We start from the raw sequence: 26,629 nt of genomic DNA, 5'->3' as shown, positions 1-26,629 counted from the left end.
TCACCACTAAAACCAGTGAGGGGTGTCTCATATAGGAGGAAAGGATAACAAATACACACAGTAAAGTGTAATTTCCCTTAAGAACACACAGAGATCACAGTCAGTCTGGGGCTGGTTGTTCCCTTGCTCTCCAGGTCCCCAATAAGACTCCCCACTGGCACAGCTATAGGGTCCAGATCTCAGCCTAGTGGGCAAGCTGAAATCACAAGCACCCTCTCTTTCCAACCAGTGCTTAGTGTCCCTGCCCAAGTAGCTCACACACACACACACACACACACACACACACACACACACACACACACACACACACACACACACACACACACACACACTTTGAGATGAGTTTATATAACCACACAGACACCCCTGGGAAAGGCTGGCACAGGTTCTCCAGCTGTGCCCCTTTTACCCAGACTATACATTAGAAATCACTGCCATCACCCAGCTAATAGTTATCAGCTACCCAAAGGCCCTTAAAAGGGTGTCCAGTTATTACTGTGCAATAGTATTATACATTTGGTAGTATAGCCCACTGCTAAAGTTATTGGAGTGGCTTTGTACAATTTTACCAAAGGCATGCAAGTACTCTAGAGAGCTTAATTTATCTCTACAAAAACAGTCACATTTGAAAAGTTTTAAAATATTTAATAATAAATAATAAAAACACAAGACAATACTTTTTACTACACAGTGCTAGTCAAGAGTTCAGAGATCACAGAAATACTTAAAATAATTCAGTAGTACAGTTCTGACATCACAGAAAAACACAGTCTAATCTTTCTGGTTTCCAGCTATTTCTAAGAGAAAACACAAGTCTAAGGTAACTTACATATAGAACACAGGCAGAGTGCTCATGAGTTGGGTGGTGAAGACAAAAATGCTTTTTGCTCTCTGATTCTCTCTGTTTTTAAAATCACATTCCTGGTTCATGTTACATCATTCTTCACACTTCCTTGTGTTTCCAGGCTAACAGAAACTACATTTATATTCTTAACATCTCCTTTTGTTATCTTGCAGCTGGTCAGGAAGCAGAGCAATAAAAATACATTTGCATGTTTAAATCTAGCAATTTAACTCTTGGTTAAAACAATAGAAAGAATGTCTTCATCTAGACTGGCTGGAGACGACTTTAGATCAAAGGGTCACAACATGCTTTACTTGATCAGCTTTCTGCAAGCAGAGCGCACTGTTGTTATATTTTTTGCAGTTCCACATCTAACAGCAGTTTTTTTTCCCATTTAAGATAACAAGCTTGTGCCTTACATTACTATTTACAAATGACAGAATTGTCTTTAAAATTCTATCTTGCTAGGCTGGCAGCCTTCACAACTTCCAAAACATAACACCTACACATGGTTCCAACATTATGCCACCTATGGGAGAGTAATACAACCACTCTCCTGACTTTTCTAACTCATTCCTCACCACTATGGACAAAGGCAAATAGCAGGTGCCATATTTGTAGATCTCACTAAGGCTTTCAATCTTATCAGTCACAATCTCATCAACTGCCTCTTTTCCACTTTTTCTTCCCCTACCACCAAAAACTACTTAGCCATCTACTTAGCCAAAGTCAAAGTTTCATTTAACTTTACATCTAAAGCTTCTATCCTCTCTGCTGTTCCTTAGCATCTATAAACTCCCTGTCCCTTTGCCTGCCTCTCTAACACTGTTCTGTAGACTGAGGATCTTGTTTTTTAGGTCCTCATTTTCTATTAACTCCACCAAGCAGCCCTGTTCCAAGACTTTCATACCTTCCTCAACTTACTAAACAATAAACAGCTTGTTTTTAACTACAATATAAATGCCTTGGTATATGGAAATACCACTAGACAACTCCAATGGCATTCCATCATCTTTCTGATCACATCCAAAATAGCCTATTAATCTAGTCTTCACCTTCAGATAATTTTCTTGTTTTCTTACCCCATGCTAAATTTGAACATTGTCTTCCCTTACTCACCTTTGCTTTTCAAAATCAGAAGCATCTCCATGTCCTTTCAAATTGGATTTGCAAATTCAGCCTCCTTTCTCCTAAATATGAGTACCATTGCCCAGCCCCCTTCATGCCAGATGACTCCAAAGACTCTTCTGACCTATTTCTCCTTGCTTTCATAAGACGGATCATAACATCATAAGAAGTTACTAGGCTAATGGCCCTAGGGGCCTTATAAGCCTAGCTAAGTTCTATCCTTATTTCCATGATCAGCACCTATTGCCCCTGTCCAAGACGGAAACAGGTGGAACTCTTGGGGTGAATTTATGGTTACCCATCCCATCATCCAGATTGTGTTTGAAGAGGTCAATGAAGTGCTCTGTTTGACATGAAGTGGGAGTCTGTTCCAAAGGTGTGGTAACCTCTGGGAGACAAATCTGTCCCTCCAGCAGGTTCTATTAATGTCACATACCAGGTTAAGGTCTTTAGAGCGAGTAACCCATGTACCATTTGACTTGCTGATATGCAGCATTTCCAATAAAGCAGGGTGAGAGATTGCCTTATATACAAAGCAGAGATTGGTGCTGAGTAGTCTGTATGAAACAGAATAAAGTGAGAATGATTTCAGATGATCCATACAGGGCAGATGCTGAAGACCTTGAATTTTCCTTGTGAGGAACCTTTGTGGTCTTTGTGGTGCTTGGAAAGGTACATACCAAAAGGAGCATTGTACTCAATTACTGACCTGATGAGGGAAGTGTACAGGGAGGTTATAACTTTTTTTTCCCAGAGGCAATACCCTTACTTAAGAGATAAGCAATGAAGAATGCCCTTCTTACCACTGTGGAGACATGGTGATCAAAGTTAAGGTTGCTGTCAACCTGTTTGCCCAGGACTCTCACCACTGAGTGCGCAGTTAGGGTCTTGCTATTGATGTGGTAGTTAGCAGGCCAGGATCATTACTCTTACAGAAAGGGATGATAATATTTTTTTTTTCATTCAGTTTAAGGCCATGACTTTGGCACCAATCATTTGTTTGCGTAGGATGTTGACATCATTTTTAGATTTTATGTCCACTCCTAGCTTGCAGTCATCAGCAAACTTTATTAGCCACAGACCTTTAGTTTTTGCTTAACAAGGTTCTCAAATCTGCCATTCCTCATTAATGACATTTTCAAATTTGTCATTCCTTTCCAAATCTTTGCAAACTTCAGACCAGAATTTCCCCATACTGCCTTCACTCACTATCCATTGTGGCCTGTCTTCTCCGTAAATCCCTTGATTCTCTTTCAGCATCTCACTGTGCATTCCAAGTATAAACCCTAAGTGCCACCACACATTAGAAACAGCAAAGCCCCCATTAGTTCATAATAAACTCAAATGCTGTCTCAGTTACAGTTCTACCTGCTCTTCCTTGTCTCATCCTGTCCCATCCTAAGCCCCTTCCACCCCTCCTTAACTACCTTGCTATGTGTATGTTTTTTTGGACTGTATTAACTAAATATGTACTACTTTTGTTTATAAAACCGACTGAAATTCTGTAGTAACTCATTTGTGCATTATTTTTGTTGCTTGTTCAACCATATAGCCCTGGATTGTGACTGTAATGAGTCCTTCATGGATCAGCCCTCTATCCTAGTTAAGAATTAACAAAATGGATTAAGTAGGAAGAGGTATAGTATTTAGTAGTACTAATGAATATGTGAAGTTCACATAGCAACAAGCAGTTCGGAACCTTCTCCCTTCTGCTGTGTGCCCATTTTTTATTATTCCATGTATGTTTAGTCAGAAGTGAGATGCAAACATTATTATATTTCTCACTCTTTTCTTTGTCTTCACATACATTCATTCTTCCGTCCTATTTTTTATTTTCTTTTTTATGTAGCACTGTATTAACACTGTCTGCCAACTCTGACTTCCCCTCTCAGCCTAACGTTTCCTTGTCTGTCTCCTTGCCAACCTTGCTGAGGTCCATTCCTGTGCAATGCTACACAGCAACCTTTTTCAGGGATACACCTCCCTTCCAGTCATCTTTGCAGCACAACATGATTATTCAATGTTTTTTAACCCTCTTCCAATGCCCCTTTATTTGTAGCAGACATACCCAACGTGAGTATGCTCACATAGTTGGTGTAGGCATTCACTCTTGTATAAACTGCCCCTCCTAAGATGCATGCATATTGTTTCTGCTCCTTCACCTTATGATGTTAGCTTCTGCATACTAAGGTCCACATAACAAGTACCCTTTTCCGCTTTGCTCCTTCTGTCTCTCCTTGACTTACAGCTGAAGCTGGTGTTCTTTTACATGCATCCTTGTGGGGGAGAAATTATAAATATTGTTCTTATAAACTTAGAAAGTTGCTAGAATAAAATGTTTTGTATTAGCATACATTTTCTGAAGGATATGAAGTCTGAAACTTAAATGACTGTCATTATCTAGTGAGTTCAATCCTTAATGATTTGCCAGGAAACCACAAATTTTAAGAGCAACACACCAAAATATGAAACAAAAATCTGGACCTTCTGTAAAAATCTGCACAGTTGAGAGGTATGCCTGCAACCCACCTCCGTTTATGTATCAGACTGCATATCTGCAGCCCCTCTTCTATTATGTTTTTCTTAATTACAGCCTCTCATAATCTTTCCTCTTTTTTAAGAGAAATGTCCTTCCTTCCTTCGTTTACTTATAGTGCAACCGTTCTTGTAGTTGTACTAGCACTATCTTTTCATTCCTCAGTATCCTGGTATCCCTATATTCTCTTCCTTTTTTTCCTTTGCCCATATCCATATTACCTTTTATGAATATTGTGTGCACCGAGGCTGTTTCACTTCCTAGGCTCCAAACAATGTAACAACACACTCCAGCTCTCCATCTGTCCCCCAAGCTACTGTATCCATACCTTCTAGCTGCAGCATGTAGGCTTGCTCTAACTTCCTAACTCATGTATGGCAGTCCTCAGTGCACTCAGTTTATATCAACAATTTTTGTAATAAATTCTTCCATCAGGGTTTTGTCCATGATCTTGCCTGGGTCAAATTATGGCTCTTTCAAACTTAGAAGTATGGTATATAAAGTTTAAAATGGCACATACAGACTGTTGTTAACTTTTATAATATCAGGGAAGTGAGATGCAGTATTCCTTTTCCCTACTGCACTTTGCTCTAAATTCTATATCATAAACATAAATTACATTTTAACCAGAAGTAATGATATAAAAACTGAGAGGTTAGAAAAAAAGATTTATATAATATGTAAACTGTTAAACTGATCTGTACATTTCTATCTTCAAAAGTTTGTGAGTAAAAATCATATTTTATGAAGTTAAACTATGTGCATATATTTTGGTTGTTGTGAATTCAATACATCTCAAAGAGATTAAACTACAACAATGTAAAACATTTGTTGACAAAATGACAACTACATGGACCTGCTCTTATCTGGACTGAAGTAATAATTACATGAATTCATGTGATGTGTAGCCTCAGTTTAGTTCAAAATAAATCTGCAGCTGTGGAATATGGATCATAATGAAACAGCACACTAAAGGTGTCAGGAAAGCAGCAAACAGTGACAGAAGTACTTAAACATTAATTCTGAGTACTTAATTTTACTGGAGTGGTAATCTGAATACCATTATTCAATATGGATTGTTAAAAGGACATAAAGAGCTAATGGCTTCTATACCCTGGCTGCTTTATAGCAAACACTTCTGTGTTACAGGAAAATTATAAATATTTAGATATCTGAACATTTTTAGATTGGACAAAGATATTTTATAACTGTTGTAATTTTCAATATGGGATTTGGAGACCTCTTAGAAGTTGTCGGGAGCTTTGGACGTTTTCAGTTTACCCTTATCTCTGTACTGTCAATTCCTTCACTATTTCTAGCATGCCAAAACATATTGCAAAACTTTTCTGCTGCTACACCAAATCACCACTGCAAGATTCAGCTCCATGAAAATGATAGCCTCCACCTTGGAAATCTGAGCACACAGGACTTACTGAGAGTGTCTCTTCCACTGGATATGAAGAATAAACCAGAAAGTTGTTTTAAGTACACCGAGACAGCATGGCACCTCCTTGGTCAAAATGACCCATATGTAAATGGTACAGAGATAGAAAAGGAACCCTGCACGGATGGGTGGATATATGACACAAGTATAGGTCAATCAACCATAGTTACAGAGGTATGAAATATGAATATTCAACAAGTTTTCTCACAGAGATTTATATAAAATAGTATAACTGCTGCTTTTTCATACATACCTGACTGTCTTAGATTGCCATCATTTATTTATCTGTACTTATTATGCCTTAATATCAGCAATATTGTTATATAAATAAATTAATTCGACAATAAACAATCCTGTATTTATGTAAGGTCTCTTCATGAATCTGTCATCCTATACTTATGTAAGATTTGTTGCTAAATCAGCAGTGCACTTTCAAAGGCCTGGCTGTGGTGTAGAGGAAGGAGGCCTGACTGTGACCCAAACAGCTGGGCTTCAGTTAGTGACCCTGGTATTGGAAGAGCCAGATTGGGGGGGGAACATGGCTTGTTCAATTCTCTGGGAGGGGAGGGATGAGTGCATTCATGGGAGAATACAAGATGGTATAATTTCCCTGGTGTAGACTGGGGAACCACCACTTGTACTTCACAGGGAGGAGCAGGGCTGCATGAGAGGAAATACCCTTGTAAAAGTGAGGAGGACACTCTTCTCTGCAGCCCATTGTATATCCTCTCCTTGGCACTTAGCTGGGTGCATGCTGCTAGGGTTGGAGAACCATAGAAAAAATGCACTCTAACCACCCCAATTGCTGTATGAATGATGACCATTCCAGCTTGCCCCTTGCCTAGTGATAGGAAATGAATGGCCTGCCTGACCGGGAGAGGACTAATGACCAATAGACAACAGGTGCAAGAAATGACAAAAAAGTGCAGTTCAAAATATTATTTGCAAAAGCTCTGGTTTAGCTAAAACTGTTGTAACTACACTACCAGGATTTCTAACCCACTTCCACCCCTCATGCATTACACTATAACAATACACCAAGTTTGAGTGTGACTTACTCATATCTGGGTTACATTGGTCAAAAGGGTGACCACTAAGAGACCAAACTTCAAGCCAACCATGACCAGATCACAGCATAGCCATCACCTAGTTTGCTTTTTACAATAATACTTTTATTGTTCATTTATGTATCTCTGTATTAAAATGGTTAAATAGTTTTCTATTTCATTTTTATATAAGTTTCACTGTGTATTTTTACTTGTAAATAATGATAGAGCAGTCAGGTTTCTTTTTTGGATGTTGTGATTATAGTATAAGATTCAGATTTGCATGTCTGATTCAGATTTTCTTGTAAAAAGTGTTATTGTTACAGTAGTAGATTCAGAACTGTGTGTCTGTTTCAGGTTTCCTCAGCTCTCTATGTGTTTTTCAGGTTTTCTTGTCTAGGTGTTGTGGTTATAGCAGTAGGTTTGGATTGTTATCTCTGATTCAGGTTTCATTGCCTGGGTGTTGTGGTTATAGCAGTAGGTTTGGATTTGTTATTTCTGATTCAGGTTTCCTACTGAAGGTATTGTGAGTATACAAATGTTTTCAGATGTATACATTTAGCTCAGGATCCTTGGTTAGGTGTTCTGATCACAGCAGTGGGTTTGAATTTGTTTATCTTTTTCAGGTGTCTTGGGTAGGTGTTCTGGTTATAGTAGTAAATTTGGATTTGTATGTAGGTTTCATGTTTCCTTTTGTGGGTGTTCTGGTTATAGTAATAGATACGGATTTGTACCTCCGATGATGAGGATGGTAGGAGGAAGGATAAGTAGCACCAAGAGTCTGATTTAAATTACTGGTTTCAATTAGTTGCATTTCACAGGAGATTCATCTCCCTGCAGCAAACACTGATGTATTTATTTACTTATTTAATTATTTACTTATTTAATTTTGTTTGCTGGGGCAGGACACTAATCAGTATTAACAATTCCAGGCTCAGCCCAGGTGAACTGCAAAACATTTCACAAACACAGAAGGCAGAAATGTAACCGGTAACAGAATAGCTCAGATCAGTTAAATAGAAATCTGTGAATGTACATTCTAGTAAATGAGCAAAATGCAATGTGCAATACATACATTAGTTTCTATAGTGGCTAAATCTTCAGCTAAAGGCTAGTTCTATGAAGCTATCATGTTTTGCTTATCACAAAGTACTTTTCCTTCTCTTTAGTCTAAAACCAAGAGTGTCATGTACAAAGCAGACACAGTTTAAGTACTCTCAATGATATCTGTTTCAATCAGTTTCCTTACAAACCATTTTTATTTATTTATTTATTTAGTTATTTATTTATCTCACATCATTTCCTTCTGACATTTGCCATATTATCTGGAGCAGGTTTATCTCAAACTTTTCAGGCTTAAAGAAAATATCCATCCTCTCCTACATTTTAGCTCAACCCTTAGGTTACTTTTCTCCCTACACTGTAGTCCCAATATTGTTAAGGTACCAGAAACCTGATGCGCTTGTTAAATTTGTGAGAAGACTCTAAAGCAAAATTCCCATTTTGTCATTGATGTTTAAAAAGACAAGGACGGGACTACAGATTTACATTTTAGTAATAAAAAGAGGTTTAGTTCATAGTGAAATGTGTATAATAAATTATTGAATTCATCTACATATTACATTGCAAAGTAGTTCTATATAATATGCAGAAGCATTTTAAATGTGAGATAGAGGGAGTCTGATCAGTGACTGCTATACACACCAGTGATATTATAGTAAGAAAGTACCTTTTCTTAACTGCAACAGTGTAACAACTTTCCCTGTTGGAAGTATAAATTAATGTTCTTCATTTATGCCATAGACAAGGGAAATTTCTTCTCAAAGAAAGTAAGCTATAAAATGAGAAGCATAAAAGCTGTAGTTTTCTAGTATTGAAACCAGAGTTTTTTCTTGCACATGTGAAGCTAATAGCTGCTCCTTTTCCATAAGTGAGTACCAGGAGCTGGAGCTGACGAGTCTACAGTTGCAGAGAATTAATCATTAAATGAGTGAAGAATGTACCCTGAGTCATTTGTATGGGAATCACCATGATTAGTATTTAAAGTGGAATTGCCAAGTAGGTCACTGAAAGTAAATGGAGGTTTGATACTGAGAAAAGTGAATGGCTTTGCAGGTAGTTGCATCACTGGAAGAATTAGTGCTTACATATTAAATATAATAGTGCATGAGTTAGTTTATTCATTTAAGGGTAGTCAGGGCACTTTTTCTTAAGGATAAAAAACAATTAACTGAGTGCATGCAAGCTGTTGCCTTCACAAATGAGAGTGAAATAGACCTAGGATAGTGACAGATGGTTTCTGTGCAATAGAAAATGCAAGTTTTCAATATGATTATACCTAACTTTAGAATATGTAAAGCCTATGGGTATAGTTGTCTTTTTGTGGCAAATGCCCCTGTATGGTAGGGTAACTTCCCTGTTTGGAATGTGTATGTTGTTTGATGTGTTTACTGTGAGTTAAAGGAAGATAGGAGTTTCAAAATTTATTTAGTTTCTTCTTCTTTCTTGTTTCTTTTTTTATTGAAGTAAAATGTTTGAGAAAATACAACAAGAGTCCAAAGAGAGATGAGAAATACAATTGCATCCAAGATCAGTTTGCCAGGTATTAATGTGTGCGTGTAATTTACAATGTGGAAATATATTCAAACGAACTGTCGTGCAGCACACATGATAGTAATAGTTTCTTACCAAAAATGACTGCTTTATCATCATATTTCTTATGTAGTGTCAATGGCATTGCAGTTATGGACAAAAAGCAGAGAGTACTGAATTATTTTAAAAAGTGTAGGGTGCAAACAGCAATACAGTAGATTCCTTGTTATCCAGTCTCGCTGGGACTGGACGTTAGGCTGAATAAACAAATGGATGATTAATCAGAAAACGCATACAAAATAGCATTTATAGGTTATACATCAGGTAGAATAACAAGATTTGTGTCAGTATGCATTTTTCTAATGAATATGAAATCTAAAACTCAAATGTCTGTCATTATTCAGCCCTAAGGAGGCAGAAGTGTTCTCTGTTGTCTTTTGCTAGGGCTATGGAAAATTTGATGGCTAGTTAAAGAAAGGCTGGATAAGAGGATTTCTACTGTATTATAAAACACACACATTTGGTTAGAAAAGAGTATGTGAGTTTGACAAAGAAAGGACTTCAGAGTACATATTCAGCAGAGTATTAGGGACAAAGGAAATGGGAAGTAATAATACTGATTGTCAGAGGCTAGACATAATGGTAAATTTGTAGTAATAAGGAGTTATTATGAAAGAAAAAGAGGATTACACTGGCATTTATTTATATCTCACCTGAAACTACTATCATGGAGCTTAAGAACATTTGGGGAGAAATAATTATATTTCAGCAAGGAATATTATTTTTGAGTAGGGACTGGAACCTAAGTTACAGTAGTGAGATTAAATAAAGGCATCCTACAAGGTAAAATATAATAAAACAGGGTAGGTTTCTGAAGAAATCTATGAGAATATTTGGAATGGGAAATGTGCATTTATTAACAGAAGCTCCTGCGATATTTTCATGTTATTCCCCAAAGTACAATAACTGGGCTAGACTAGGTACAAATTATATTTCAATGGAATATGAAAAGAAAGCTTTAAATCATCCAAATAACTATTTCAGCTCATGCACCAATAAAGCCTAAAATAAAGGTGCAGGGCAATGAAGTAAAACGAGACACTGGTGCTTTCCTACTTATTTGTTAAAAAGAGAGGAATTTAAGGAATGAGTAGTGGAGATACTTTGAGAGTTATTAGCTATTCAAAGAGATAGCTAGGGAATGGGATACATGAAAATTAAGTTTAAATGTATGGCAGAAATAAGAGAGAGAGAGATGGGAAAGAAGTAATACAAATTATTTAGAGGGTTATCAAAGGTTAAAGTATTGCAGAAGAAAGAGGATCTCACAGAACAAGAAGTGGAGTAATTTTGTTGAGTGCTAAAGGGATAATAAAGGAGTATTTGGATAATATGCATGAGTTTACAAAGGTTGCTGTGAAGCAAATATTTTTGATAAAAACTCCAAAGCACAAAAACTTTTAGCACACTGACCTGGGCAGCCAACAGAAGCAAAGACTGTTGCCAGACATAAGGAGCCAATGACAAGAAGGCTAATGATAAGAGGGAGGTATTAGTGATATTATGAAAGTTCTGCATAAATTACTATAAAGCAGAGGAATGGAAAAACCAATTAAAGGTACTAATGGAAATATATACGGAAGAATTAACTATACTAAGATTAGGGGACAACAGGCCTCAAGAATTAACAACTATGACAGGAAAGGGTGAGATACAAATTGTGATGTATAATCAATTAACAGGGAAATCTTCAAAAACTTTATCTAACAATATTTAAAAGGAAAAACAGTATCAGTATCTTGGAAGAATGCTATGGGGGTCAGAGCCAGATCGTAGTCAAATGGGGCTCTAGGCAGGGGAATAGAACAGACGCCACCCCCCACCCCACCCCCAGCCATTCTGGTGTCCCATTACTTGTCTTTCTCCCCCCAGTTACCATAAACACTGCTCAAAACTGTCTTTACTTTTTAAACGAAGGCAGAGATAGGGATTTAATTTAAAACTTTCAATTTAAATATCCTTTGTAGACCACATTAGTCCCGCTAGGCAAGTAATGTCTTTTCAGGGGAGTTGACTCTTGATGGTATATATACTACAAGGGGGAATTTGACCAGGAAATTGGGGAATTTCTCCCCTACTCTTTTTGATAGCTCATGTGGATGTAAATGCTCTCATAACACCTATCATTAAAAGACAGATGGTGCCTCAATTTAACATCTCATCCAACACATCCCCACCTTAAAGTGCACTGCAGTGTCAGAAATCCATCTAAATAATGTGGCCATAGAACCCACAACTTTCCACGCCAAAGGGAAGTATTTTACCTATTGTGCTAATAATACTGCTTCAAAATTCTATAGCACAAACACTGATGGCCATTTGCTAAACAAAACAATTGCACATTGAAAACAGACTTAGCATGAGTAACAGTAAACCTCTCTTCACTTGAAGCTTACACTCCTTGAAAATGCACCCCGTAGTTTCTTCTTTAAGCAGTAAAACAAAATGTATGCACCAATATTACCATCAAATCTGCTGACTGATCTGGTAATCAGTGTACAGGATTAAGGCTAATGGTTCCAGTACTCACGGTACAGGATTTCAAGCTTGAGCAAGCTAATTAACTATCTTGCCATCCCTAATTAAGGCAGTACACACACACACACACACACACACACACACACACACACACACACACACACAAACACACACATGTACACATACATACACACACACACACACACATATACACATGTACACATACACACACACACACATATACACATGTACACACACACGCGCACACACACACACATATACACATGTATACACACACACACACATATACACATGTATACACACACACACACACACACACACACACACACACCTCTCTGTGGACGTGGAAATGAATGCCAGGTCCAAAGTCCAAGAGACCACTCTGCTCCTTCAAAAAGGGAAAGCATAATTTCTGTAATATCTGAAAATAGAAGTTCAGCACTCTAACTGTAGGTCCCCAGTCAGTCAAATGCATTGAAAGCAGCAAGTTCAAGCAAGCAGTCACAAAATAATGTGAGACGTTCCAACATGAGTTTAAATCTCACGCATTGTTTTGTGTGAGTGTGTGTGTGTGTGTGTGTGTGTGTGTGTGTGTGTGTGTGTGTGTGTGTGTGTGTGTGCATGTCTGACACACATGCACAGAGAGTGTGCCCTTAAAGAAAATAATGTAAAGATGCCAGATGCAGCCCCCCCAAGCCAGTGGGCCCTAGGCAACTGCCTAGGTCACCTCATGCTGGCTCCAGCTCTGTTGGTGACTGTGTTACCCAAAGAGGGCAAAGACCCTTCAGACTCAGCTTCATATTGACCAGTTTCAATTGTAAACCATGATTGTAAAGTGTTTATTTCTATACTAGTTAAGAGAATGGCAAAGGTGTTGCCAAAATTAATAGCTATTGTTCAGTGTGGTTTTATGGAGGGGAGTCAAACATTTGACAACATTAATAGAATATAGTGTAAAGAAATACCACTACTGTTGGTGGGTCTTGATACAAAAGTCCTTGAATAGAGTCAGTTGGGATTTTATGAAAAGGGCAATGGTAGCATTTACACTCCCTAATAGAATAATATGGTTCATTAGGAGGATATATGAAGGGTCAGAGATAAACATTAAATGTTTTTCAACCTGCACACAGTACGATTACAGCCCTTTTGTTCTTTACTGATGCTGTGAACAAGGCTTCGGACACTGGTCTAGCAACATCTGTACTTTTGTTGGACCTGTCCAAAGCATTTGACGCAGTATCACATCCTAAACTAATTCAGCGACTTGCAAATTTAAGATGCTCCCATCATACCCTTACTTGGTTCTCTAACTATCTCAATAATAGACAACAATCAGTGAAATGGCAAAATAACCAATCAGGATACATAGTCAATGGAACAGGTGTCCCACAAAGGTCTATTCTGGGACTTTTGCTATTCAATGTGTTCATAGATGATCTTCATTCGGTCTCTCTTCAAAGTTCTATCATCCAATATGCCAATGATTCTACCATCATATCCTCCTCCAATAACTTCTCTGACCTCCAGTAAATAACACAAAACACGTCTACAAACATAGAAACTTGGCTAAATGACACACAGTTTTTTTTAAACCCTAAAAAAATCTAAACTAATACTGTTTTCATCCAAAGCAACTACACAAGACCTTACAATTTATTTCCACAATAGGACAAAAATTGAAGTAGTAAAGTAAGCAAAATTATTAGACATCACTATTGACAATAAACTATCCTTTGAGGAACATATTCTAAATACAGTAAAAAATAGCACACTTTAAACTAGACAAACTCTATAGACAGAAAGCATACATGGATAAACCCACAAAAGTAAAGCTGGCAAATGCTCTCTTAATCCCATCCCTTATCTATGGTTCCCCCATTTTTACTAACCTGCATACATCCCTAAGTAACAAAATACAATCATGCTAATATAACACAACAAAATTTGCCACTGGACTATTATATCAGACCCACCAATGTCAAGCCACTAAGGATTAAAATGGCTGGAATTCCCCCATTTCCTTCAGTACACCCAACTAACACTAGCCCATAAACTAATATACAATGCAGATAAATGCCCTTCTACCCATTCCATCCTACAAATATATACCCCCACCAGAAATATCCATTCCACTGACAAACAACTCCTAAATGTCTTCAAACCAAATAAAAGGACCAGTCAATGCCTGTACCTACACTCTGTATCTAAACTATGGAATGCCCTTCCCCCCTCTATCACACAACTGAATTCCTTAAAAAACTTTAAGCTCACTCTAAAAAAAGCATCTCCTTAATGAACCAATATGCTCCTGTTTGCAAAAGCATGAACCACTATAAGTGAGGTCTAATACATCAAAGTATTATGTCATCTTTCTATGCCAACACAATGTTTTCCAAGCAAATAAAATCTTACTTAATATTTGACTCTCCTAATCCCTTATCTGGCTAGAGGGGGTGAATGTATTTGACATGCATCTTATGTTTATTATCTACAAAGTATTATACTAATCCTATCAAGATTTTGCAAATCTCTGCATGACTTGTTACTAACCCACTCACTTTATATGTTTTAATACTGCATAATAACTTATACTTGATGTTTTCTTTTTTAATCTTTGTCAACCTGTATGAAAACTCTGGATGTTTCTGTTTACAAAATCTTGTCTTATAAACTTGTAATCGTAACTGGAGCTTTTCTCCCTGGGCCTCCACTGAAAATGGGTTTCTGACCCCGTGGACTTTCCTGGTCAACAAATGTTAATAAATAAATAAATAAAAGGGAGGATTCTACTACTACAAGATGTATTTGAATAGAGGAACCATGTATGGGTATTCTATTTGTCTGGTGTTATTTGCTTTATACTTAGAACCACTGGCAAAGAAAATAAGGGACTAAGAAACTCAAGGATATAACTGATATGGTAATCAAGAAAAGCTAGATTTATTCTTAGATTATCTTATGTTTGTGCTTCATAAATCTAGAAGAGGACATTTCAGTGCTGTGGACATTTGGGACAGTTTCAAGTCTTTTTAGGATCTAAAATAAATGAAAATAAAACAAAGGCTTTGGTATATAACTATATACCCGCACATGAATTTGATTAGCAATACCTCATATCTATGGGGACATGATAAGATGAAATTTTTAAATGTATGGATTAAAAATATTATATTTTATTATGGCAGCTAAGGATATGTGGGAAGAGACTAAAGAAAAGATAATGTAAAAATTAAGACATTGGAAGTTCTGAATTATGGAGGTAGGTAATAAGATGCAAATAATGAAAATGTTTATAGTCTCTTTAGTTTTATATGCAGGTCAAGCATATTTTTATCAACCAAAAGAGAGGTTGTGGACCACAATTAATAAAGAGTTGATATCATTTATTTAGGAGGGGAACAGGGCAAGAGTTAAGTCGGATAAGTTGTTTCTCCCAATAAAAAAGGTGGCTTAGGATTGCCTGATTTGAAGGGATACACAGTTTATCTCATATTCATAATACAAGCAGAAGGTTACTAATCAAATTGGAAAGGCATGATGATGAAAAAGGAGAGCAGGATTCACGAAATGAGGAGAGAGTATGATTTTGGATGCAGGCCTTACGGAGAATAACAAACACATACAGAATATTATATTTATAAAGTAGCAGAAAGTATTCTATGAACTAAGCCAGCGCAGGAATGGAGAAAAAAGATTTTACCAATAGGGATGACTGCAAGTAGAACCTAGAAAATAGGCAAGGTATGGCTGGAATTTATTGGTGAAAATTAGCAAAGACACCAAGGTACTGGGAGCAAATAACTATGGAGGGAAAGGTAATAGAGTGGGATTGAAGACAAACAGAAATTTAGACTGCAGGTTGGATACTGACTTCCCAACAAGGGTTTGATAACAGAGCAAAGACAATATTAAAAGAATAAGGTAGTGCTAAGTGAAAGACCAGTTGTATGATAGATATAAAAAATTTAGGAGAGATTAGAAAAGGCTGTGTAGAGAGAATGGAAAAGCAATATACAGAGGAGCAGTGGGAGGACATCTGAGCAGCTCTTGAGTATTAAACAAAGTCCAGAAGGTTTAGGATTTTTGCTTGGAAATGTTTGCACAGATATTTTTGTACCCCAAGCAGACTTATGAGAATTTGTTTCTCAGGTAGATAGCAATTTTTGGAGGTGTGATTGGAGAGTTCATTTGGAAGATGTTTTTTTTTTAATCTAGCAAGTGGACACATTTTAAAATTTCCTCCATAGTACTTTGCCAAAAATGCTGAAGGATCAAATGATTATAACTAAGGAAATTATTCTTTTGAGTTACGATATAAGATCTAAAATGCCAAGACATAGTAAGACCTTGTTAGGTTTAATGCTATTGGCTGCCAAAAAAAAAAAACAACTATTAGAAAATGGAAATCAAAATCTTAACTAACTATTAATGAAATATTACATATTGTCAATGAGATAAAATAATTGGAGATGGGATCTTTAGAAAAGGGAAGGAGGAAATCACATAGAATGAATTAAGTAGTGAAATTTAAGAGAAGGCAGGGCTTGATCAATTTAGATAATGTAGTGAAAGACTATTGTTAAAAAAGAAATCATAATAAATATAATATATGAAGTTAGTGAATATATGAAGTTAGTGAAAAATGTTTACAATGCTTTGTTTTCTTTTCTATAACTGTGTGTGTATCCATGTCATTGTTCAATGTATTAAGTTAATAAAGGTGTTTAAAAAACAAGCATAGACAATCAAAAGTAAAAATAAAATCTATAAACAAACTGTATACAGGCAGAATATTGGCTTGTAGAAGATAAAACATTACTGCAACAGAATATATGTTATACATTGGTAGAGTATGCTGAAGACAGTATTAGCACAGAATGAAATAAATATGTAACTAAATATGTAACTGAGTAATAAGTGTGCAAATTTCAATCTATATGCACATATCAAACTGAAATCTACAAACACGCATCACTTTAAAACCCAACTTCAACTTCCAAAAACATCAGGGCCCAGTAAGTGCTCATTTTAGCCAGGATAGTCATAACTGCAGAAGCTATCAGCTTTACCACAATAAGTTCTCTGCTCTCACAATAATCCCAAGTATTAATTTGAACCTCTCTCATCCTTCAACTGCTACCTCACCTTACAACTAAAGACATAGTTCTGACCTTGCTTTATTACTCCCATATATCACACTCTTTCATCCATGTGCTTCCTATATCCACATTCATTCATTATCTTTTACGTAATATATTCAGGCTTCCTCACCTTTTCTCCACCTTAATTTTCCAAACATCCTTACATTCTGTATCTTTCATGCTATATTTCCTTATCTCCTCCCAACACTGATCCATTTCTTTTACCATATTTTCTTCCTTCTTATGCATCTCACCTACTGCTTTTCTCCGATGCCTTGCTGTTCGACCAAAAACATATACAGTTTTTTTCCCTAGATGTTAACACTGCCTTCATTACATATTTCCACCCATTTCTAGCTATCTCCTTGGTTTAAACAGGAGATGATACCACTTTGTTTTTTGATATGAATTTTGTATAAATATAATCAAGTTAGTGTTACCTAACATTTAATGTGTATTCATTTTTGTTATTATGTACTCAAACTTGTAATGTCTAAAATGTATTTATAATATGTATACACAATCCCTACTTGGATCTTTTCTCCGCTGGCCTCTGCTGCAAAGGGGTTTCTGCCCTATGGGACTTTCCCAGTAAACTAATAATAATAATAATAATGAAATCCACTAATTATCTACCAGCTTGTAACAATTGCTTACTCAACCATTATCATGAAAACATGCTGTGCATATGGCTTCTTTGTAAAAGTATTCCAGGTACAATCTGAACAAGGAGTTCCAGAGGCCATTTAAATAAATTATTCTCTTCCCTTCAATGCATACATGAATGTTCACTTTTTAAGGATAAGGACTTTATAAATATAGCCGTTGACTGAGCACAGTTTTTACTTATTGCATACTGCAGCATAAGTCAGAAGCCCAGCATATACAAAAAAGGAACTAGCAAGCACTTCCTCTAAGTCTGAATTGCCAGTATTATAGGAATGTAAAACTGTGACCAAAATGTCTAATGATTCTTCCAGTGAAGAAAATTGGTTTCCAGTTTTCTTGATTTTTCTCTTTCTCCCTTTTCTTTTTAATGTTTTTGTGACTGAGCTCGCATCAGGATTAGAAATACTAGTGGATAAAGTAAACAGGATATTTAATGTTTACATAAAAAAAGAGTTTCAGGCAGTTAAAAGTACTTTAATAATGTTAATGATTGGCTTCAATTCACACTCAGACCATGTGAGAAAGTTTAGACCCGTGGTAGTGGTGCTGCGGTAGCACTGTCACCTCACAGCAAGACGTTGTCCCGTTCGATTCTCAGCTAGAGCGTCTTCTGTGTGGAGGCATGCGCGAATGGGCGTACCTTCGTTGAACGTTGTGCATCAGGGCTGGTAACTCGGCATGTAAAAATCCACCAAACATTAGCGGACAGGAGTTCTGCTGTGGTGACCCCTAACCGGGATAAGCCGAAAGACACAAAAACCATGTGAGAAAGTTTAGCAGTTAAGTGTCTCACAATAAGCCAGGCCAAAATATCAGTTATATCTCATTATTTTTCATACCTTCTTTATCAGTTATATGTTGCCTCTTCTGTACTAATTTTCTTATGTTAGTACTAATCTAAATTTTATAGATATATATATATATATATATATATATATATATATATATAGAGAGAGAGAGAGAGAGAGAGAGGTCCACTTTTTAATCTCAAATAGTGAAATCTCGAATTTCAGTATTTCCAGACTAAAATATCAAAACCTCAAAAAAAACAAAACCTCAAAATCACGGACACTCACAATATCGAAATTAATTAAAACAAATATCCAACCCTCCCCCCAAAATAACACACCAACAGTACAGAACTAAAATGGAAAACACAACCGCAGCCTCACAACTTATATGCACAATCCCTACTTGGATCTTTTGGATATATGGCAACTCTGAGGTCTCACTAATTAAAAAAAAAAAAACACAAACACACTCTTACCTGCCCTACACTCCCATTGCTGTCATATTTACATTCACTAATAACGCCCACACACACTACACATATACGAAAATCATTGCATACAAAACTCACACAGATACAGTCTCATCTACGTACCCCAACCTACCCCTAAAACTCCCCACAAAAACTAAAAACAAATTTATACCCAAAACCCTTAAAAATTAAACATTTACACTGATCGTCTCAAAAAACTCCAGCTTTACTCTGTAGCATATCACCTACTTTGAGGTGATCTCTGCCTAACATATAAAGCTATGTCAAACCTAGAGCTCTTGGACATGCTACACCTAAAGATATCCCAATCCCTCCAAGCTACACACTTTATGGACCTAAACCTTGTCACCACAATAAACAGGACTTGCTGGAGGGATAGATTCCTGTCCCAGAGACTTTCCATACTCTGGAACAAGCTACCCATCTATGTCAAGCAAAGTTCCTCATTAACACTCCAAGAAAAATCTTGATGAGTGGAGGGAAATAGGAAATACACCCCGGGGATCACTTCTGTGGTTCTGCTCGATAGGGGCACAGGAAATTAAGTTTCTTGGGTTGACTTTAGCCAGGGAACTTTGTTGGCTAGGCTTACCTAGCTAGGCCCTTGGACCGATGGCCTAGTACCTACTTATGAACCTATGAACCTATGAACTTACCTGAATCTCCATACATAAACGAACATCGATACCCATAACACAATACCCTTAAAGAAATAGTACACAATCACATACATACCACACTACAGCTATCGCGCATTTCGGAAACTGAGATTCGACAAAAACTGCAATTTCGACATTCTGGTCTCGAAATACTGAAACCCAGTCGCAATGTCAACTCTGGAAGACCGACTGTTAATATGCAGTTGACCTTATACTGTCAGCTAAAGGTATCCCTGCAGTCTGCATACATTGAGATCACTGGACAGTTCAGATCGGGAGAGTTACCCTTTTTCGTACTGTAGTGCGATCTCGGAGTTGGAATATGTAAGTGGTAGGGGGGGTGCAGGGGTGCTTGCCCCCCTGCAAAAATATGACTGTCAGGGCTGTGCAGTACGGATTTGGTTCCTACTATCTGTTGCTAACGGATTTCATACTGTAGAAGTCGAATTTGACTTCGGTTGCAGTAGTTCCAATGTTTCAGCCTGTTTACTGTTGTAAGAATCGAACATGTGAACCACATTTTTGATAGGTTTACATTCACATGTTCAATGTTTTGATAGTAAACCTATACATATATATATATATATATATATATATATATATATATATATATATATAGGTTTTATATATATATATATATATATATATATATATATATATATATATATACATACACACATATAAATAATAGAGAGAGAGGGAGATTTTTGTACCATATCTATTTTTGTGTCATATGCTTCAACTTGATCTCTGCTTAATACTTCTAAGCATTTAATATGGTTGAAGAAACGTCCATTTTGCTTATTCACTATTAGGCAAAGAAAAGAAATAGAGTAAAATTCAACTCTTTGAAATGGTGACATGTCAGGATATTTACAGGTGCCCACTGGAAAAGTCATAAAGAAAACAATGCTTTATGGTCTGTTTTCCAGATGTAAGACTCAACTATAGGTGGAAAATTCTCTGATAACCACTTCTGGTTCAGAACAAGTACATAAACACTTTGAGCATAGTGCTTAGGGATGACAGAAATCTCTGTCCTCAAGTTTGGTGTTGAGGATTAATCTACATTACATCATCATCATCATCATCAACACTCTTTTTCCCATTTTGTAATTGGGGGTCAGGGTTTCGTGTCAGCTGTTGCCATCTCTGTCTCTTCAATGCCATTGTCCTGCTTTCTTTGACAATCACGTCTGACTGTTACAGGTCACACAATCAATCCATCCCCCTCTTTGCTGAATGTGCTTGTTTCTTCTTGTCTTCTTCCTGCCTATCCCAAATCTTCATCATACCTCTCAACCTGGAAACATCAAAAATCTGGACAAAGGCCATGAAAAATATGTACAAATCTGTACGCTGATTAACATAAAATTTGCGTACATAATTATGTAATCCCACCCACTCCAATGGAATTATGGGATACCAACTTTCAAACTCAAACTGAGGAATAGACAACCGAAATATGGCCATCCACCCCCGTAAGATGCATGTTGTGTTCATTAAACAGACCTCCCACATCACAGGTGCACTAGGACAATACAAACACGTCCTGCAACAAGCACACAAGTTCCATTACAATATTGTAAAATGCCAAGGTGGAGATGAGCTTCTCATATAGCAAATATAACAACAGCAGAAAGAATTCTTGTTTCAGCATAAGATAAGTGCCCCCCCCAAAAAAAAGAAGTGTCCAGAAAATCAGTTGTGATGACCCACTGACTGCTATCATCTTAGAACTGAATCAAACAGCTAGAGGAAAAAACAAGGCAATCAGAAAGTACCAAAGTCTATTACTATCTTTCTGTTTATCAAAGTTCAATAGTGTAGATTCTTTATTTGCAAAAGCTTATGTTCCGGAGTCAGCTGCCTTCAACTGTATTCCATGAACATTAAAATGTATAAACATGTACAGTGCTGTGCTTCAACCACTTCATTAAGTTTCATGGAGTCTGAGTCCCTACACTGTCCTTCTCGTGCATTTATTGTACATGAAAATAATTTCCTATTAAAATTTATGCTAGGATATCATCAAACATTGGCACCTGCTTATTTCCACTGCCCCTTCTCAGCCAAAGTGAACTCTGGTCAATATGAAACATTAAAATAAACCATCTGGAGCCTGGAATGTAATTATGCTGCTGATACAGCTTAAATAGTCACACCTCTGAAGAAGGATACAAAAACACTTACAAAGTTCAGAGATTACCTAAGTAATTCATCAGCAACAAGATGATGGAATTAAATAATAAGTATAATAGTTACAAATTATAGCATACACCAGTAAGGGTAGAGCATAGATCATACCATCATGTTTTCCTGTCTGCAGTTCTCTGGTATTTGACAATAGATCATGCATGCATGTTTAGTATTGGATTAACTGTTATTGCATGCATGTTTTTAAGGGCCTCAGGCTCTGCCCTCATTCTTATTAAACATATTTTGCTTAGGAATGAAGTTCAATGAACAGCTCTTTACTGACGTATTCATGAGACTATTTTCACCATCTTTAACCACAAGCAGTTGTTTTCTTGTTTATCACACTGCATTCTGCCAGTTATTGCCTCTTTAATTTCTGTATCCTGCTTTAAGTATGTTAAATTTCTTCATACCTGTTTTAGACAGTCCACTTACACACACTAGATACAACTTGACAGCAATAACTCAGCACTAGCTTTCTGCCGTTCCTCTCACCAATAAATCAGCACTAGCTTTCTGCCGATAACACAAACACATACTTCTGCACTAGATATAACTCAGACTCAGCACTAGATTTACTTCTGCATGAGATAAAACTCGGCAGTAATAACTCAGTCAGCACTATATTTCTGCCATTCCTGGCAGCAATAACTCAGCACTAGATTTGATTTCTGCCATTATATTTAAGTGATATTAAGAATAATAGATTATCCAATGCACTATATAAATACACTTTGAAACACAAAACAGCTAAGTTCACGTTCACTATAATTGACAGAATTGAACATAACAAAACATGTAAATCAGGATGGCATACTATTTTAAATCAGAAAGAATCAGGTTGGATTGTTAGGCTAGTTGCACTATTCAGTCCTGGCCTGAATAAGTTAAGTTGATTTGCTTAATTGTTTAAACTATTAATGGATGATTGCAATCAATTCTTCTGCTTATTTTCCTATATAAACATGTGTAAGTGTCTGTTCACATTAATGCACTGACGAAGGCGAATACTCAGCCGAAACTGGTTTACTGCTTATGGATATTTTGGGGTTTGCCCTAATAAATATTTCTACAAATTGTTTGAAACTTCTCCTGGTGCTGGATGTATATTTTCTTGAGTTTTACATTGGTTTAATCCATGCACTCTGTCTCCTTGCGTGTATTTTGTAGGTCCATAGGCTTGTAAGAGCCTCAGGGTCAATAGCCTAGCAAATTCCTATGATCCTATAAAGAGTCTGAGAGGGTCACATAGTTAGAGATTTTAGCTTGCATAGTAGTGAGTATCCAGTCTATTATGGTATCTTTATTATTTTTATTGTTGAAGCAAGTGAGAGTTGTGATCAGTTGTGTTAGTCCATATAGATTTATGGTAAAACTAAGGTTATGGTTTATAGACAGCCAGTCAATACTGAGGTCAACTAATAGTCATTTTTCAAGTGGCATTTTGGGTTCTATCCAGCAGAAAAGATCTTCTGTGCTAGGATTGTTTCCAGGAGGGTATATAATCTCCTATTATGTGCAAGGATCTGTGTTGAATTTAGTTTAAGAGTTTCAGATTTGGATGTTGTTAGAGATGGTAGTGTGAGCTGTAGAGTGTTTTCTTAGAGTATTGCAACTCATTCTGTCTGCACTGAGTATATCTTATAGGAGTATATCATTAACCTTTGTTTACTTTTTAGCCAGGTCTATGTCATTACTTCAATATAAGGGGAATGCTGGGCAAGCCATGCATGGAATTCTGGCAGCTTGTTACGAATGTGGCTAAGATTAATATGGATTATAAGTAGAAAAGAGGAGTTCATGGAGTGTTGTATAGGAAAGATGGGACTGATAGAGGTAGGTTTTATAAATGTATATATAAATTGTCAGAAATTTAATTTTTTTTTTCATACTGTCTGTTGGTTATGTGGTTGTGAAGGTTTATATTACACTATGGGGAATAAGCTGGGTGCCATATATCCTCACAATCAGGAAAGGGAAAATGGTGGGAGATATTAGACTTCTTTTTTATTTTACAATTTCAAGACAACCAATAAAATGGAGAAGGGTAATGAAGGGGATACTAGTGTCAAGGAGTGATAAAGGGACTCTTGTCAGACATTGGGGCTGACAAATCAAATCAGGCAATGCGTATAACAAGAAAAGTAATGACTATACATACCCCCAGTCATATACGATCATATCGCCTTACAATATCTGAACTCGTACTTTTCTGGCTAGGTGGACCTGCAAGGAGTCCCTTTCCATACCAGACCTCAAATGAAAAAGGATAAAACAAACACAATTTATTTGCTGTTTCTGTTATACTCAGTCAGCCCAAGCTCTAGGCAAGGCATCTTAGGATTCAGGTACCTGAACGCACCTGCACAGTCATTTTATTAATCAATATGCTCACTTTTCCCATAATGCACCATGATTCTCACTAATTTTATCTCCCAGGGTAATACTTTTTCACAAGCAATATTTATATAATATTCAGTGCCACAGGCTGACAAAACAGGGAAGCTACCTGTTTCATCTTATTAGTAATAATTTTATATGCCATGGTCAACAGCTTGCAGTAAAGTTTTGTTGTGACCAGAAAATTTGTTTTGTTACAGGACCCCCCCCCCCCCAGATTTCATAGACATAGTAAGTCAAAGTGAGTAAGTTGTCTTTAGATCATATAATATGCATAGTACACTGAAACTCAGCACAAAATTCATCAGTCTGGAAGAGTCAGAAAATACATTCCCCATTTTAAATGTACCTCTGCCATCCCCTCCACAGTATGCCAAAATAAATTAGGTACGGAACATAACATATTACATATACCCTATATAAATAATAAGAACCAACCCCCCACCCCCAATTTTCAGATTCCAAAGATTGAGATGACCAAAGCCCAATCTCTGGGGAAACCAAAAAGTCCTCCCTGATACTCTGCTCTAGCACCTGAGGCCACCAATGCTTCTGCATATTCTGCAAAGTAACATGCCAACCTTCTTGTTACCCTACACTTGGTCAAGTGTAAGGTGGACAAGTTTAAATTCATCATTTTATGTTTCTCAGTTTTGAGCTCCCCAATTAGTTTTTACATAGGAAATTATTTACAGCGTGGTTTCTAGTTCAGCACCAACAGTGATAAAATGTGTTTGGGCTTTTTATTTTCCTCCATAATTGTGTGATCAAGGACTTTAGTATATATAAGTAAAGGGGGTGTAGGGCTGCAAGGAGGCTTGCCTTAGTAAAAAAAAAAAAAAAAAAAAAAAAAAAGTATATATATATATATATATATATATATATATATATATATATATATATATCCACAGTAAAAACCAAACGGTGCTGGCAAGAGTTACCTCCAACAACAATGAAATGAACAGTAAAAAAACAAAGCAGGAGGTAGCAGCCACAGCTATGTAGAATAACAGCTTTATTAGTAAAAGAGGTGAGCACTTTCGTGGCACCAGCCATTTCATCAATCAAAGAACAATAAAACACAGCATTTATACCATGCTTATCATTGCCATCAACTACCCAATTAATCCTTAAAACCATATACCTAGTATAAAAAGTTTTATACCTAGTGTGAAAATTTTTAAAAGCTTAAAATTAAAAACAGCTTGACAATAGAAACAGCATATCACATCATACAACTTAATACATACAATAAAAAAGTATAACAAAGTATAAAAGGTTGAGGTGGGAGGGGGCACTACCTACTATTTCTTTAAATCTCTGTTTAGATGAATGGGTTTAATATTAACTTTGTCATTCAGGCCTACCCCAATGTTAGCTCATAGCCTTATAATCCATTCTAGTTCCCTAGTTTCTACTCTATTCCTAACATCTCCACCTCTATTGTCAGTATAGACTTTATCGATTACTAAAAATAAAAATTTGTGTGTCTCATCATGGTCCCTCACATGCCTGGCTAAGGCATTTGTCTCTATTCCTCTGGTGATATCATATATATGCTCCTTCATCCGGTCTCTCAGCTTTCGCGTTGTCATTCCAACGTAGAAGGCAGGACAGACTGTGCAGTGTGCCAAGTATATAATATTCATACTGTCACAGTTAGTTAATATTCTGAAGGTAAACTCCTTCTTTAGATCTGAATGTAGAAATCTACTTCCAGTGTCAACAAAGGTGCAGTAATTGCATTTATTACAGGGGAAGGTTCCATATCTGACTGCATTTTCTCTTCTTGTTTCCATGTGTTGTGGTCCACATAATAATCTTTTTATAGATTTTTTTATTCTTAAAAGCAAATCTCGGGGTCTCACCTACCAGCCTTTTAACATCATCATCAGCACATAGTATATTCCAGTTTTTTCTATATACTTCCTGTAGAGATCTAATGTTACTCGAGTAGGATACTTGTACTCTCATAGGTTTCTGGCTAACAGTTCCTCCATCTATGATGGCATCCATATCTGAAAAATATGGCTTACCTGTTCCTTCCCTTGCCTCAGATAGACCAACTAACGGCTGTTGTATCTCTTTCTCACTGTACCCTCCATGTATGAACCTTTCCTTCATGTT

At 36.7% G+C, this 26,629-nt stretch overlaps 1 protein-coding gene across 1 annotated transcript in view; it reads left to right on the top strand.

Annotated features, from left to right (window-relative positions):
* Window positions 1-559: 559 nt before the first annotated feature.
* Window positions 560-26,629, top strand: part of LOC122805301 (solute carrier family 22 member 6-A-like) — a 291,374-nt gene continuing 265,304 nt past the window's right edge. The window contains exons 1-2 of the mRNA XM_044075389.1: window positions 560-591; window positions 5,733-6,126. Coding sequence (XP_043931324.1) covers window positions 5,734-6,126 — 393 coding nt within the window. The 5' untranslated portion in view covers window positions 560-591; window position 5,733. The remainder of the gene's footprint in view (window positions 592-5,732; window positions 6,127-26,629) is intronic.

This window comes from Protopterus annectens, chromosome 6.part1 (genome assembly GCF_019279795.1).
Source record: "Protopterus annectens isolate FY-2018-M chromosome 6.part1, PAN1.0, whole genome shotgun sequence".
Lineage (NCBI taxonomy): Eukaryota > Metazoa > Chordata > Ceratodontiformes > Protopteridae > Protopterus > Protopterus annectens.
This window is presented reverse-complemented; position numbering and strand designations above follow the sequence as displayed.